The 17,420-nt window shown below is 37.6% G+C and overlaps 1 protein-coding gene across 8 annotated transcripts in view; it reads right to left on the bottom strand.

The window, feature by feature from the left end:
* Nucleotides 1-17,420, bottom strand: part of nlgn1 (neuroligin 1) — a 393,533-nt gene that overhangs the window by 298,724 nt on the left and 77,389 nt on the right. For 4 of the 8 annotated variants that reach the window (XM_039657615.2, XM_089125045.1, XM_039657616.2 and 1 more), the window contains exon 2: nt 4,382-5,210. In XM_039657615.2, coding sequence (XP_039513549.1) covers nt 4,382-4,877 — 496 coding nt within the window. In that variant the 5' untranslated portion in view covers nt 4,878-5,210. Of the gene's footprint in view, nt 1-3,821; nt 3,882-4,381; nt 5,211-17,420 lie in introns of all 8 variants that reach the window. The other 4 variants (XM_039657612.2, XM_089125044.1, XM_039657610.2 and 1 more) reach the window with 2 other exon arrangements.

The raw sequence follows: 17,420 nt of genomic DNA, 5'->3' as shown, positions 1-17,420 counted from the left end.
TGAAGGAGTTCGATTTAATCATCAGAAACTCAAAATAATAAGTTATCTCAACTAAATAAATTATTTAAGTTGATTTGACAAAAGAAAAAACGTTATATAAAATATACGAAGAGTTCAGATGCAAAAGCCTCTAAATGCCATTTGAAATTTTCTTCTAAAATGACCATTTTTATCAAGCTTGTATATTTAAGTTCAGTAATTTCACTTAAATGACAATTAATAGGTAATCTCCATTGCCATTTAAGTGAAATTACTGAACTTAAATATACAAGCTTGATAAAAATGATCATTTTAGAAGAAAATTTCAAATGGCACTTAGAGGCTTTTGCATCTGAACTCTTCATACATTTTTTTTTTTTTTACAGTGTAGATAATCTTAAGAACTGAATGTTTTTGTTTTTTTTCCTGCAGGAATAGAAACTTTATCTAAAATCATTACTTGAACAGCACTATTTCCAAAGCCCCAGGATTGCAATACACCATATAAAGAATAATGTTCCTACAACAGAGTTTCAAAACTACATTATTACATACTGAACTCCACACCTTTCTCAATAGACTGACTTTGGAAACATTGTATATCCCACAGAGAGAATTTTGATTTAAGTCACAGTGAATTATAGCGAAGCCCAGGTTATTCTGATCACCGCATGTATGTATGATTCCAATCTGATTTCCTTTGAGAGTTGGACAACCCTGAACCAGAGGAATCCTGTAGCTCTGTCACACTGCGGCTCTTTCCGCCCACGCTCCGCCATCTACTGCAAGCCTCCAAAACAAGTGTGACAAACCTCTTACTTACAGACACAAACTCAGCCTCGCTTTCTCACACCTCTAACTCTACGCCCTGCCAAGACGATCAAGTTTCTCTCCGAGTTTCTGCGAGCGAGCACCACCCCCGGCCTCAATACAAACAGACGACTGCGCTCATCTCCACCCTCGCCTCTAACCCTGGCTCCTCCGCGCGCCATTCACCCAGCCAGGATACAGCGTATTTCAACTCTGTTTTACAGACCATCTCAAAGAAGTCTGCATAGAGGAGGTAGATACTGAGAAAAAAATAATAAAAATGTGGAAAGCGAAGCACTGGGGCTGCAAATCCATTCCTGTCTTTGCATTGCACTTCCCTTAGGACTACCATCAACCATTACAAAACTGGGACAGGAAGAGAGCGAGAGAGCTTATTGACGGACACTCAATTCTTGTGACGCAGCTAAAGATCATCTGACAGTGTCACACTAGAAACCAAAACCAACACTATTAAATTTTCATTAACAGAAGCCCACGTTACAAGCTCTGAATGAATTTTTAATAGCTTACCGTGGCTTAATCTGTTGTCTTTTTATCAACAAAGATTTTGATTTATACGACTGCTATGCGGTAAAAAGGCACCGATAAAATGTTTACATCGTCCTTGACAGTAACATCCTTGAGTTATCCTTGTGTCCGTTCACGCCGTTTTAAGATAGTTAATTACACAAAAGATATGCTGCTGAAAACCAATAAACGCCGTTCTTATCTATCAGAAGCGTAAATGCAATTAAGAATCAAAGGTTTCAATTAAAAGTATTAAATGTAGAGGTGTGAATTTCAAATCCAATTATAAAGCATGAGCTAGGGGTCCAAAAATGAAATCTCATCAATGCATTTCCCCACACGAGAAAGCACAAAGCACAAATTTTCCGAAACAGCATGTGGGAATCCTAAATGGAAATGAAATTTGTTCACAAAAAGACGCATCATTGACAATTATTTCTCAGTACACACAATTCGAGCAAAAGGACTGATCTAACGGCACATAAACCATGATGAATCAAGACAGGACTCAAGTGTGATATTCGTAGCAGAGGAGAAGGGCTTTTACATCATTTACCCAGAAATTCTCAATCTGAGCAAATTCCTCACTCACGCCTCTCAAAAGCCACTCTATCTAACGTAGCAATTTTACTAAAAAAATGCCTCCATTATTTTTGCAGGCAGAAGAGACAACTGTTGCCGTTAAAACAATCCCAGTGGCGATGATGGTGGGTCTTAAAACACGGCATGCTGGAAACATAGCTTTAACTGCAAACATTAGAGATGACACAATGGCAGCATGTTTACAACATTTTCTAAACATTGATATTAAACCCAGAGCGAGATGCTATCTGTGCCCTCACTGGCCTTCACCTACTTAGATGTGTGCAAATGGACTGAATTTCATTTGACTGTATAGGTGTTAGATTTGCTCTGGTTTGGCCTGTAGATTAACATTGATGGATATGAGTGCCCAAGCCAGCAAGTGACTGAAAATCAATGAAATTTAAATAATGTCAGTCATTGGGTTCAATGTTAAAAAAATTGGCTGTCAAATCAACACTGAAATTTAAAGTAGTAGAAATTTAGAGTAGTTCACTTTAAAAAAAAAACAAAAAAAAAAAAACCTTTGCTGATAGTTTACTCACTCCCATGTTCATGGTCCAAAAGACAGTATCAGTGCAAACTGCTCAAAGGGCTTTAAATGATTCCAGACGATGAATAAGGGTCTTATCAAGTGAAATGATCGCTTATTAAAAAAAAGTTTGAGTTTTATAAGCTCAAATGGTCGCCTTGCTCTGTTCTGTGATGCGCGTTTGTGACTCTCCTGTTCGAATGAAATGAACGAATTGACTCCGTTCATTTTGATGAACGAGTTCGAACAGAAGAGTCACGAACCTGCATCACAGAACAGAGCAAGGTGACCATTTAAGCTTATAAAACTTAAACGTTGTTATTTTCTTTTTAAATAAGCGATTGTTTCGCTTGATAAGACCCTTATTCATCACCTGGAATCGTTTAAACCCCCTTTAACAGTTTGCAGTTTGCAATGAAACTGTCTTTTGGACCTTGAACCGTTTGGTTCCCATTGAAGTCCATTATATGGAGAAAAATCTTGGAATGTTTTCATCAAAAACCTTAAATTTTTTCGACTGAAGAAAGAAAGACATGGACATCTTGGATGACATGGGGGTGAATAAATTATCAGCATTAACAAGATATGAAAACAATTGCGTTGATTTGATTTGCAACATTTAAAACATAATTCAACAGTGATTCAATCAATGAAATGCCTGATGGATCACCTTAAAAATGGATACTCCACCCAAAAAAGAAAATTCTGTCATCATTTACTTACAGTACTCTCAAGTCATTCTAAATATAGTTGGTAGTTTTGGACCGCACTGATTTTCAGTGTATGGACCAGAACACTTCTTCAAAATATATGAAAGAAAGTCAATAAAATGATGACAGGTTTTTTAATTTTGTTTTTTGAACTATCCAGTTAACCACGGTATCCCAAATAGAAAGTTTTGGAGGGAAATGTATTGTATTTATACATTCATTGATTTTTGCCATGTCAGACCAGCAGAAGATAGGATAATGTTCTCCAGCTGGAACGTTTTATGATTACTCTTGTCGGCAGGGAGGACGTATTAACGGGATACTTTATATAAAGCGAGCTGTCAACAAACCCAATGCTCGGAAGGGGCCAAGGTAGGGTACGTCAAGGTGGGGGAGCTAGAGACATTATCTTGATGAAGCTTTGATCAATACAGCCAGTGTAAGCCAATGAAATCCAGATAGCATCTCTTTTAATTGAGATTAGACTCTGCAAGTTCAAAGTGTGCCCATCTGATTTAAGAGACGGCTCGGTCTCCCCAGTTGACTCTTCATGGTGGGAATCAATTATGGTTTCTTCTCTGACATGCGACCTCAGTGAGTCGAGACCTGGACTGGTGCTGTAGAGAGGGGGGGAGATCTTGGCCTGTTTTCTTTTGGGATTTATGTCGGTGGATACATACCTCCTTTTCTACAAATTTTCTTGCCGGGTTTTCTGGCACATTCCTTGGATATTCTTTTTACTGCAAAATGAATAGAAGACTAAAAAATAACATGGGAGTCCATTATGGACATCAGGTGCATGCAACAGCAAAACTTGACTGAAAGAGGAAGAGAAGAGTTTAAGTTCTCTTACTTAAATCCTCATCATCATCATAATAAGTATGGCAAAATATGCTCCCCTTTTATAGTTTTGAAACATTATAGGCTGTTTACACTAAAGCGTGTGTTTGTCTAATAAGTAAAGGGGGGGTAAAAAGAAAACCAACCACCTAAAATGGACGTGCTGCAGCACACGGAAAAAATTGCATGTGCAGGGGATGGTGGGAAGGTTAGGACACACAAACAGCCTCGCTCACACACACACACACACACACTCACACATTAAGCAGCGGCATGCATCGGACATGCAGAGATCATGCTTCTTTTTTTTTCGCTGCACTCACTACATTCTGCTGAGAGGAAACAGACACAGTGAGATGACAAAGACAGGTTTCTCCGTCCTGCCCGGACATAAACTCACCATCCTCTGTTGGCACGTATATGTTTAAGAATAAGCAGTCCTCGCTCTGGTCCTGTACGTAGGACGACACCACTTCGATACTGTTGGTGAACCAAACTGGCAACATGACGTCCGGTAGCCTGCCCTCCAGCAGGGTTTGGGGACAAACGGGAGCAAACTGAGTAGCGTTACGGATATCTGACCACGAAATAGGGGGCTCAGGAGGTTGGAAGCGCCTTTCACCTGTTGGAGGTGCTGCGTAGGGTACGCCCAGGAACTGGATGACAGGCCCCAGGATCTCATTGTTGAGTTCTTTTTTGAATCCCCGCAGTTTGCCGTAAGTCATAGTGACAACGGGGTCCGTCTCGTCCAGTTTTTGCGAGGCAGTGAGATGGGCGTGCAGGGTTAAGCCTAATATCCAACACAAAAACGACAGGTCCAGACTAGCATTGAGGCCTAGCCGCGGACACATGGCCCTCCAGACGCCACCCAGGCGGTTTGGTCGTTGAAAGGGCATGTTCAATCCTTTTCACACAAGTCCCGCTAACAGCGGCAGCACTGGTTTATATCCACTCGCACACAAGAAACGATCAAACCCAAGATGCCAGATGTTCCAAGAGCGAAGCTGTCAGAAATCTCAAAGCCTCTTTGCATGGCAAGTATTCCCACATGGATTTAAAAACGGATCCAAGCAACATCTTCGTCAGAAAGGCAGCTATTCGTCAGGTCCCATCCTATTGACAACGTAGCTTTCCATCCTGGCTACGTGCGGGGCAGGGCTGGGGGAGGCATTTGCGGCAGGTTGTCCACAGATAAATCAAGTCCGATGCAGTGGTTGGTCTATATCCTGCTGGAGAAAAATAAATAAATAAATATTAGTGAGGCAGATGGGAAAACGAAGCTTTATTGACGTCTGTGATCTTGTGCCCTGTTATCAAGCAGAATGTTCTAGAATCACAGCTCACTGGAATGACACAGCATCTATAATACAGACCCAGAGTCAGTCAAGAGGAATCCCGGCCAACAGCAAATCAAATACTTCTCCAATACGCTCACAGGCTGAAGTGGTCATCTAATAAAGCAGTACTTAAGACACAATATTGAAAATCAGCTTGTCAGGGGGAAATCTCACATCTCTCTTTCTCATCTCTCACATCTTTTAGAAAATATTGTAAATTATTGATTCAGAAATAAATGTTACAATCTGAGGTTGCCTTATCATAAAGAGGTCAAACTTTTTCCTGTTATGGGTTTTTTTTTTACAAATACACACACACACACACACGTCATGTCATTGATGAAGCAAGTAATCAACAAAATGTCCTGTTGTTTGTCATGACAACAAGGCATGATGACATTTGCGTAAACATACACGCCACTTTCGAGTCAAGTGGCGTGTTATCTATACGCATTTTTAGCTATCCGCGTGTACACACCGCTAAATGTCCGAGCGAAACGAAGAGGAAGCTGGGGAGCGATATTTTTTTTTTTCTAGGATGGTAGGGGAAGACTCATAAATGGTATTAACAAGGGATTTAACGATTCAATCGCAACCGGTTGAAAATCGATAAAATGTGTCAGTTCAAGACGTTCATGTCGGTTGAAATGTTAAACGAACCGCTATACACGTTTTAAACAGCAGGGCGTGCGCGTGTTAACTGTATAGGTGACTGGTGCTTCTCACAATGGTGATTATTATTAGTCTACAGTCAGAAAGCCAAAATTCCACCACATCTCTGTTTTGAATAAGTCAATATCTACGCTTGCCGTCGCCATGCCTACTGTTTGACGGCACGTGTGCACCATGGCACAAACTGGCGAAGCACACCAAACAAGGGATAGTTCACTTTGAAATTAATGATTTAATGACTTAATGATTTAATGATTTAATGATTTAATGCGGCGGAAGTGATCGCTTGCACGCCTACATCACTCTTTGTTTATACAGAGATTTCGGAAGTTTTACCTTTCACTAAACATATTTAGATATACGGGAAACCGCAATGGAAGACGATTTCGGTATCTAAATATGTTTAGTAAAAGGTAAAACTTGCGAAAACTCCGTGTAAATATTGAGTGACGTCACACGCAAACGATCACTTCCGGCGTAACATTGAACTGATTCAGTTCGGTTCAGTTGGACATTGCACAACTGATTCAGATCACTTGGACGTCACTGTGATTACACGAGATAAAAACTATATAAATACTGTTCGTTTTCTCACAAAAAAAACGCTTGTTTCATGTCTTAGGCCATCAATGTGTACTTACATTTATGAGTCATTAAATCATGTTTAATTTTGACTTCTCTGTGCATGCTTTTTGGTGGACCCCCTTAGCCTCCAGTGTATGACTGATAGACAACAACAGTTTGACTGAAAAATGTCAAAATTGAAAATACTGTGGAAACAAAGACACCTACATCTTGGATGCCCTTGAGGTAAGCTAAAACATATCAAAAATTAATTTCAATGTGAACTATCTCTTTAAGTTCATTCCTATGGAGAGCTTGGCTCAAGACCAATTTGAAGTGAAAACACTCTCTAGCTTCACACCAGTGTGCTCGCTGCCATTTTGCCTGTAAAGCGAGGTTCACAACTTTTAAAACGTGTATCGCGATTCATTTAACATTTCAACCGACTTGAACCGTGACACATTTTTATCGATTTTCAACCGGTTGCGATCATGGTTGCGACTGAATCGTTACATACCTAGTATTAATCCCAGTGACAAGTAGGTTTAGGGACGGGGTTGGGGTAGGTCATACATTCATACAGTAATGTAACATTACGTCAACGGCATTTATAAACACGCTGAAAAGCGATTATGCATGTTGATAGCACACCAAAAATGGAAATACGAATTGGCGTGTCATACATACGCCATTTCATGACATCAGTCTGGTCATGATCATCGTTGGATTAGACAATAGCTTTTCATTCTCATAACTGCTAAGATTCAGATATATTACATCAAGAACTCAACAAAGTGTAGTGATAAAATAGGTAAGGAGGAAACAGAATATCAAAGAACAGCACAACAAAACCCTGCACATCCATTTCGTGCATCATCCTCACTTCTGAGACAACCTTGCAAATGTGCAAAAACTATATTTAGATCCCCCAGAACACAAGTCTTAATAAGGAACAGAGGTTCATTTATAACCGTGGGCGAGTCTTCCCCAGTGGACATTGTGACGGGCGGATTCAGAACAGGCTTTCGCTCAGCACAGTAAATGAGAAAAACACCTCTGCTTCCACGGTGCTACAATAGGGTTTATGTTCCACCATAATGGGGCATTTGTCTTGAGTACTACTGTACCACCACACACAGCCTCCTATGCCCACTACCCTCCAACAACCAGATCATTCATGATGACTAGCCATGGAAGAGTCAGCGGATCCGGTCTGAGAGCCACACAGCCAGACAGGGAGCAGACATGGCTGAATGGAATAGCTGGAACTGACCTTTCTTCAACCCGCCATGTAATGGCGTCCACGGACAATGCTAAAAAGAGCCTCCGTTCTGTCTGATCACAATATGTGGCCCCGAGGTCTAATCTACTGTAATAAAATGGACCGATTTCAGTAATAACACTGCCATTGTGCATTTTGTTAATGGTGAACCAGAAACCGCCAGCATTTTATTCAATTCAAAAGGTTTTCAAACATTCCACTGTACGGATTGGTCGCCGTAACTAGAAATAGATCATAATGGTCGCCTACTTGTCCAACTAATAGTCAGCTAGTAATGTCTATTTACAACTAATTTATCTTTTAATAAAATGTGGGCCACAATGTATTTTAAGGTGCCCTCGCTACAGTGTAGTTATACAAAGAATTACTCAGTAATATTAATGAAAAATGTGTATTTATTATATAATTGAGATTTGGGTTAGGGTTGGTTACTTTAAATTATGCATTATTTGCTGTTATTACTATAGTAAGTACATGTATAACACACATGCACATAAGCGAGGCATAGACACAAGATTCGTAATATTACCATTTGACAAATGTAAAAAAAAAAAAAATCATTTCAAAACTGTCAAATACAATATTGAATGTTTGGTTTCATCCTATATCACATGGTTCTTGCAAGTTGCATTCAAGGTTCAGTCTTGCAGAGAAACATGGCAAAAACAAAGCCCATTCTGCAAAACTGAATGTGTTAACTCAAGTGTTTTATTTATCCATGATTAGTCAATCACACTTTGGCCCAATTGACATTTCTACTCCCCTCACTTCATATTTCAAAACAAATTGCTCCTATTGACGGTAGCCGGTATCAATGACAGGCTTCAAAAAGATGCAAAACAGTCTGTTCCATCGCATAATTACATGAACGGATAAACACAGACACAAGATGAGAAATCCACTGCATTGATTGTGTACTGTATTGTTAATGAGCCTATAAAATCGCCTAGGAGATTTCTACAATAGAGAGAGAGAGAAAGAGACCACTCCAACACCACACTACATGTCTTTCTTCCGTCTGCTATTGGTCCTCCTTGTGCTGGCAACCCGCCAATATATATATACAGTATATATATACAGTATATACACATATAGACAGTATATATACATATAGACAGTATATATGAAGAGTTCAGATGCAAAAGCCTCTAAATGCCATTTGAAATTTTCTTCGAAAATGACCATTTTTATCAAGCTTGTATATTTAAGTTCAGCACTTTCGCTTAAACAACAGTTAATAGGTAATCTTCATTGCCATTTAAGTGAAATTACTGAACTTAAATGTACAAGCTTGATAAAAAATTATCATTTTAGAAGAAAATTTCAAATGGCACTTAGAGGCTTTTGCATCTGAACTCTTCATATACATATACAGTAGACAGTATATACAACTATTAAGTAAAAGACAGAAAGACAAACAGACAGACAGACAGACAGACAGATACAGTAGATAGAAAGAGAGGAGGAGAGAGAGTGTGTGTTTGTAATGAGGTCAGGTTTGTCTCAAAAGATAGAAAGAGGGCCTGGGGAACTGAATTGAAAGATAGACATATGCCTCCTGTGAGACAGTACGTAACAATCTCAGTTGGGGATCTTAATACACTGTTCCCTTGCAGACAAATAAAGAATCCACAGCACAGCCACTGTAAATCTCCATATAATATACACAGCCTTGAATTTCCGCTTCAACCTGTGCCTTTGCTTGTTCTCATATACAGTAGGTACATCTACTCATGCTACTGAAAGCAAGGACTACACTGATTAATCTTTTGAAATAAATGCCACTTAGTTTGATAGTATTTTATATAAAGCAAAAACATTCTTACATATTTCCCCAGTGTGTGTGATATTTTTGTCTCAATTCTTGGTTGTGTATTCTATTTAAGATTTTTTATTTTTAATGTCTGTTTTGTCATTTCTTTCAGCTTGAAGTGCTTATTTTGTAGCTCCAGCTGTGAGTCGTCCAGTTAAAGACCGAGAGTTCTTAAACCAAGGATCCATGGATCTCAGTTACAGTCGCGCCGGATCTAGGCATGGGCAAATGTCCACTCAATCAGAATTTAAGCACAGATCTTGTTAATCTTTTTTTTTTTTTTTTTTTTTTTTTTTTTTTTTTACTTTTTGTACTTTTTTTTTTTACAATTTGGTCATTGTTTTAAAACAGTCTGAGAATAAGACAATCTCAGAGTGTGAGTTGAAAAGTTTTAATGTAGGTCTGTGAAATACCCCAACCAATAAAAAAAAAAATTATATATAACATATAACACTAGGATATATATATATATAAAACACTACAATATATGAAGAGTTCAGATGCAAAAGCCTCTAAATGCCATTTGAAATTTTCTTCTAGAATGATCATTTTTATCAAGTTTGTATATTTAAGTTCAGTGATTTCACTTAAATGGCAATGATAATTACCTATTAATTGTTATTTAAGTGAAATTACTAAACTTAAATATACAAGATTGATAAAAATCATCATTAAAGAAGAACATTTCAAATGGCATTTAGAGGCTTTTGCATCTGAACTCTTCTTATACATATACTGTATACATACATACACACATACATATTTAACACTAGAAAATTGTAAAAGGCTAATTTTCTTTTATTATGAAAGTAACGGCGCAGCATGTTATTCACACAAATGGTGCTTCAGTATGTAAAAGAAAAGCAGAGGCTGAAAAATCACACGAAGGAAAATGGGCAGAAATATCAAGGTGCAAATTACGGAGAGTTTAATCTATCTCTCCATGAATATATATCTTCATATTTACTAGTAAATATGAATGTACATTTTTATAGCTCTGACTGACTTTAAAGTGCATTTGGTCGCTACTAAAATGTTCCAACATGAGCAGTTGAAATGCGCTAGAAAACCTCATGCATTTAAGAACATGCAATTATTGAATGCAAAGAACAAGAACATAATTTAAGTGTATGCATACGCATAGTTCAGTTAAAACCTTGCTGTTAAAACAATTACACAAAGCAAAATGTCAGCTGAACATGTTTTTGTGGTTAAAAAAAGAGGGAAATGATTGGGTTTTTCTTTCTCACTAACATTTATAAATTTGATGAAAAAATAGTTAAGGTTTGACTTTTAAAAGTCCATAGATGTTGCCTTCCGTTCATATTTTCGTTAAACCTTTCTCTAACAAGCAAGTACAACGTGCAGTTTTCCTGCATGTTCATGTGATGATCGGCTGATGAAAATTTAGCTTTGTCGTCACAGGAATAAAATGACATTTTACAATATATTAGGATAGAGAACCGTTATTTTAAATTGTTCTAAAATAAATAAATAAAAACATTTCTGGCCCCAAACTTAATTTGAACATGGATGAATGGATGGACGGAAAGACACTGGTTCTTAACTTCAATATTTTATGGACCTAATGGACATTTAAGGAAAAAAAAGTCTAAAAAGTTTGGTATGACATACACTCTAAAAATGAATGCGCTTTATCTAATCAAAAAAAAAAAATTGGGGCAACAAATTACAAGCAATATTATTAATTCAATTTATTATTAATTTTTAATTTAAATTAGAATTGAGTAATAATTATTCAAATTAATTCCTTAAAAGTAAACCATTTAAAATGAGTAAAACCTACATTTAAGTCACCATTATGGTGATCAGTGTTTATTTTAGGTTTCTCCTTCAGTGATTCTGCTTGTTAACATCAGGCGTCTTCAATGTTGGCAATATAAAATAAAGAGTTCTTAATTAATATTTGACGTCTGTCTGTTATTCAGATATTTTTGTTTAATTTTTTGGTGTAAACTTATAATGCAACAATAATGCATTTTAGTCAAAATACAGATCTATACTATACCTCCCGAGGAACACATGACAAACATTCTATCTTGAGGAGACAATATTCTCAACTTTCTTAGTCTCAACTTCCATCACACTGGCATCTAAGATGAATGGAGCATAGTTCTCGATTACAAAGGTGGTTCGAAGTGGAAAACAAATGGCTGATTATTTTAGCGAACGCCGTCAGAAGTTGTGAACAGAGGCCAGAACAGTGAGTTACTGCAGCAGTCGGTCAAATCTCAGGCCATTTCATCAGTGTTTGCTTAAGGCCCGCACAAGCTCACACTCACCTTAATGATCTCATCTCATCCGCAATAAGATTTTGAGAGAAATTTATAGGCCAAAGCTTATATGATTATGTGTGGATATGCTTAGCTTGCAGGTCAGAATGGTCGCCCAGGCGAAATCTGGAGTTCTAAAAATCTAAAGTCTGATTGAGAAGACCCTGACTTTATTAGAGCTGCCATCAAAGACTCAGTTCAAATTTACCATCATTTGCATGACAGAGTTATCCATCATATCATCAGTCCGGTCAGTAATGCCACTCACTCATCACTTATAGGAGTGGTACAACAAAGTGACAGTTGACATCAGGTCTTTTTTTAAAACTCACATAATGAATATGGTGTGCAAAAATTGAAAATTTAGATAACCAATTAAAAATCTGCAAAGCTTAAATGAATAATTCATCCAGAAATTATGTACTCGCCCTCATGTCACTCCAAACCATATGCTGTTTGTTCTGTAAAACACTTTTGCAACAATCATTTCTTCTTCACTTTACTTCTTATCTGAAGTGAAAAAGAAGATATTTTGGTTCCTAACTTCAATCCTTTATGGACATAATGGACATTGAAAGTTTGGTATGAAATAAGGGTGAGTAAATCATGATTTTTGGGTGAACTATAACTCATCTGGGTGAAAATAACTCATCTCAAGCACACAATTTACACAAATTATCATTTTAACACACTACACAATGTATTCTATGGAATCTATGCCAAGATTAAAAAAAAAACTGTGAATGTGTACATTCTACATAAGGTTTAGAACGACAAGGGGCGAATAAATAATGAATTGCCATTTTTGAGTTAACTATTGCTTTAAGATTCTGATGAGACCATATACTGTACATAAATGCACTTTAAAATAATGCGCAATAAGAACCAGTCAACCCCTGAGACTGCAGGGAGCTGCAAGTGAAGACACATCGACAAGCAGAACAACTTCTTGTCCTCAGATGACAACCTGCAAGCAGCCGTCAATCCAAATGAAAGACAGAAAGAAAGAGACTGCAGCAGCCGAGCTGATCTTACTCAAGTGGACCGCTTTCAATGACGACTTAGTCATGAGAATATTTTAAATCTATTTTGTGAGACCCGCACAAACGCACATACTATATATGCAAATGTGCACACACAGCCTATGCTCTCACAAAAACACACAATTACGCATAACTAATTCCCACACCTGCAAGAGCGAATGCCGGCAGAAATGCTGAGGTGTACGACCACCACTGGGCCTTTGCATTATTCATAAGTTAACAAAGGTACAGCTAGAGGAACAAGTTTACAGTTTATGTCAAGTTTAGGCTTACAACCAGGAGATTCGACGTCAGTGTTATTCACCAATCATTTCCCTCTGATTTTAGGGATACGTTAGGTTTAAGGGTAGGGACAACATTTTTGGACAGGAATGTTGTTCCAGGGTCAACAAAATATGTGTGAACAATCACAGTGAACAGAGCTAGAGGAATATCTGCACATCCAACACAAATACACTCACTCACGTCTTCACATATACATCAATAGGAAGTAGACTTTGATATTCAGGCAGCTCTAAACAAGAGGTTTATACGAGATAAGGAAGTTCTGGGCATATCCGGTACCAGTGACCAACACCAGGTAGCCTGGCAAGCCAGATCAAGATGTTATCCGAAGGGTGGGATAAAAGGTTGTCTTTCAATATCCCCCTACACGCCATAGGATAGTGCTAACCAACCAGAGTAACGAATGGCTGTGGCTGAGTGAGTCCCATGCGTTTTCCCTCCAGCGAAGCAAGTTGATAATGATATACAGGTATTAAACGTTTGCCGTATCCGGTCGTCAAAACTCCGAACACAACTTCCTTTTTTTAAGAATGACTTAAGTGACATTCTCTTAACTCGTCGCAGCCAAAGCCGAATCGAAAGGCCGCTGTTCGCCAGCAGCATCTTGTTTGTTTTCAAGTAGCAGGGAAATCACCTATGGAAATCACGGCGCAGAACCGTCAATGTGTTAAGCCCGCCCACCAACTCTATACACGATGTGATTGGCCTGACCAGAGTTTGGTTTTTCCACTTCCAAAGCCAACGGAGAGTTGACCACACTGGCAGCAAACTATTTTTTGCTGCCACTAGGGTGAGTCTAGATGTCTAGGGCTAAACACCAGGTGCATTCTAGGTAGAAATGCTGTTGAATTTGCGGTAATACCATGTGACAGTACAGATGTTCCAACAACTGTGCAAACTAGAAACAATAGATGGTTTACGGTATGGATAAATCTCATGATTTTACAACAGTTGGGATGATCTAAAATGTGTCCTAATTCATCCAGTTTATTGGCACCAAAAAAACACAAAAATATGATTTTGATTGCAAATATTTCTATTTTCCTGCTTGGATAATTATATTTACCCTACTAGTCAAATATTTAGGGTCAGTTTTTAAAATAAGTCTCTAATGCTTTAGTACAGAAGAGAACAGCTACAGTAAAAACAGTAATATTGTGAAATATTATTACAATTTCAAATATATTTAAAAATTCAGCCTCCAGTCTTCAGTGTCACATGATACTTCAGAAATCATTCTGATATGCTGATTTGGCACCGAAAAAAAACCCCCAATTATTAGCACTTATTATCAATGTGGAAAACAGTTAATATTTTTGTAGAAACATGTTTTCTATAAAGATTCTTTGATGAATAAAAGTTTCAAAAACAACAGTATTTGAAACAGAAATATCTTTTGTTTTGAAATATCTTATTGACATAAAACATTTGAACAGTAGTGTAATATACTGTATATGTACATACTTGGAAAAGTTGCATTAGTGGTGGTGATAAACAAAAAAAAATGTGCTCGACAATTTAAATAACAAAATATGTTTGGATGATAATGATATCACAAAGTACAAATTTATTTAAAAGTGACGCCAAAAAAAAAAAAAAAAAAGGTGTTAAGGCATGTTTCCAGATATTAAAAACATTCACTCCACTTCCATTTTAGTGATATCTGCTGTGCAAGTTCTCTAGTTTACCACTATGATGTGAAAAAAAAAAAAAAAAAGCTATTGCTGTCTCTAAGCAAACATCTCCTCCCACATGCACTTTTGCAAAGGCATCAGGATCATGAATCTGAATGCTGCACGTGTTGGATTAACAGATGAAATATGCCGATTGCATGACCTGCTTTCTATGACGTTCTCTAAGCTACATTAACAGGTCCTGAAAAGGGGAGTGAGCATACAAAACCTAGTCAAATAAGCTACGTGTAGAAGATTCAATTACACGTGTTGTCATCAAAGTAATAATTGGGAGATTTATTAGGAAGGTCACGAAATTACAAAGCCTGTAAAACACGGACGTGAAAAACCAACTGCATCTTTATCGTTCTTAATATGAGGAGTGTTGAATGCAAGCTTTGAAAAGCAATCCCCAAAACCCATAAAGCGCTCGACAGATTTAGCCTGATTATTGCGTGTGGGACATTTAGGTCTTCATCCCACAGAAATGTCACACTAGCCGCTGGTCAATGCGCATGTGGTGAAGATATACATCGGAGGGGAAAAAAACCAAAACAGATCCAACCTTGACCTGACCTAACAAAGACTGAAATGAAACAAAGACAATTAATAGCAACACATTTAGGTTTTTGTGCAAATGTAGTCTTCACAAAAGGCTTGTTTTTGGATTTGGCAAACGCCCACGTTGAATCTTTTATCTGAAGCGAGTGTGAAGAGTAGACAGGTGTCCAAGTGTAAACACCGGCTTTAGCTGGCAGAGACGGAGGGAGGGAGAGGACACACGGCTGCCTACCTATCACACCTTTAGAACGACAAGGAGCCCATCGATCCACACCGTCCTCACACTCCACTGCCGATGGAGAGGTGGGAAGTGAAATTTTGACTGCTATAACGACAGGGGGGGTGGGAGCCAATTGCTTCCCAGAACTGTGTTCTTCTCCGGGAACAGACGCACCATTCCATTTAGACAGTTTAACTTTGTCTGACACTTTCTGCACTCAAAACACTCTGTACTTGACTTTCACTGCCTTCAAGAGAATTTCTTTTCCCACAGAAGAAAAAAGCAGAAATCCTTAGGGACCATGAAAATGGCCGCCAGTTTGCACACAAACAGACAGAGAAAGGTCAAGGCTCTTGGACAACGCGGAGAAAACCACGGGAGAACAGAAGAACACTTCAGCCATGACGAAAGCTGCATATCCAATGGATCAAACCAAGTGCGTTCTGAAAAGGGGATCAGAGAGAGACATGGCAACCCATTGTGCCTCATAATAACTGTCTGCCATAAAAAAGCCTATAAGTGGAACAATGTCATGAACAGAACATTGCTAATGGATTCTCAGGATTGTGGTTTTGGGGAGTCTGTTACTGTTGCAGTGCACTTTCAACAGTCTTTAAACGAAAACTATATTTATTTCTTTATAAACAACATAATTGTGGCCATTAACAGGTCAGTTCCACCAAAAAAAAAATATGACACCAAATATGCGTTTTTGTGCTGTTCCCAACCCATAAGACTTTGTTCATCTTCAAAACACAAATAAAATATATTTTTCATGAAAAATGAGAGAGTCAGAGAAAACAAACCTCATTGGTTCTCATTTGACGTGCAAGAACCATCAAGGTTTGCACTTGTGCGTTACACAAGCACGTCTGAGCTTCCCTTTAGCATATTTGATGTGCTCCATGTGTGTTGATCTATGTTTATATGCAAATAAAAGCTTCATTTAAATCCATTCATCTTATAAAGTGATCATGTCTTTTAAGCAGACTTGGATTAAACCGCTCAATTCATATGGATTACTTTCATGATTTGGGCTGCAAGATTTTGAAAAATAAATACATTGCGATATTATGTTTTTTTCTGCGGTATATATTGTGATTTGAAAACAATTTGACTTGAATAGCTCTATTTGGAAAGAATTGATCATCCTAGAATGATTAATTGGATTTTGTAGGGCAAAACATGAACACACTCTAAACAATGCTGGGTTGTTTAAACCCAAATTTGGGTCAAATATGGACAAACCCAAATGTTGGGTTAAAAATGTAATATAATTTCAAACTTTCACTTTTTTTAATTGCATTTTTAACCCAACATTTGGATTTGTCCATATTTGACCCAAATGCAATATTCAGTATTCCGATGAATAATCAAATTTAAAATAATAGTGCATAACACTAGTCTTCACTGTATAAATTAAATATAATACATTTTTGTTAAAGTTACAAAAGTGATTTTTTTTCTTTGCATTTTGCTTTTGATTAATATCAATTAAAGACAAACGCAGGAATGTTACTTTTTATCATTGTTTTTGTGAAATGCTCTTATGTTGCACAGACTTTAAAGAGATTGTTCACTTTGAAATACATTTTTGATATGTTTTAGCTTGCCTCAAGTGCATCCAACATGTAGGCGTCTTTGTTTCCACAGTATTTTCAATTTTGATATTTTTAGCTCAAACCGTTTGTGTCT

The sequence above is a fragment of the Pimephales promelas genome, chromosome 21 (assembly GCF_988280905.1).
Source record: "Pimephales promelas chromosome 21, fPimPro1.hap1.1, whole genome shotgun sequence".
Lineage (NCBI taxonomy): Eukaryota > Metazoa > Chordata > Actinopteri > Cypriniformes > Leuciscidae > Pimephales > Pimephales promelas.
This window is presented reverse-complemented; position numbering and strand designations above follow the sequence as displayed.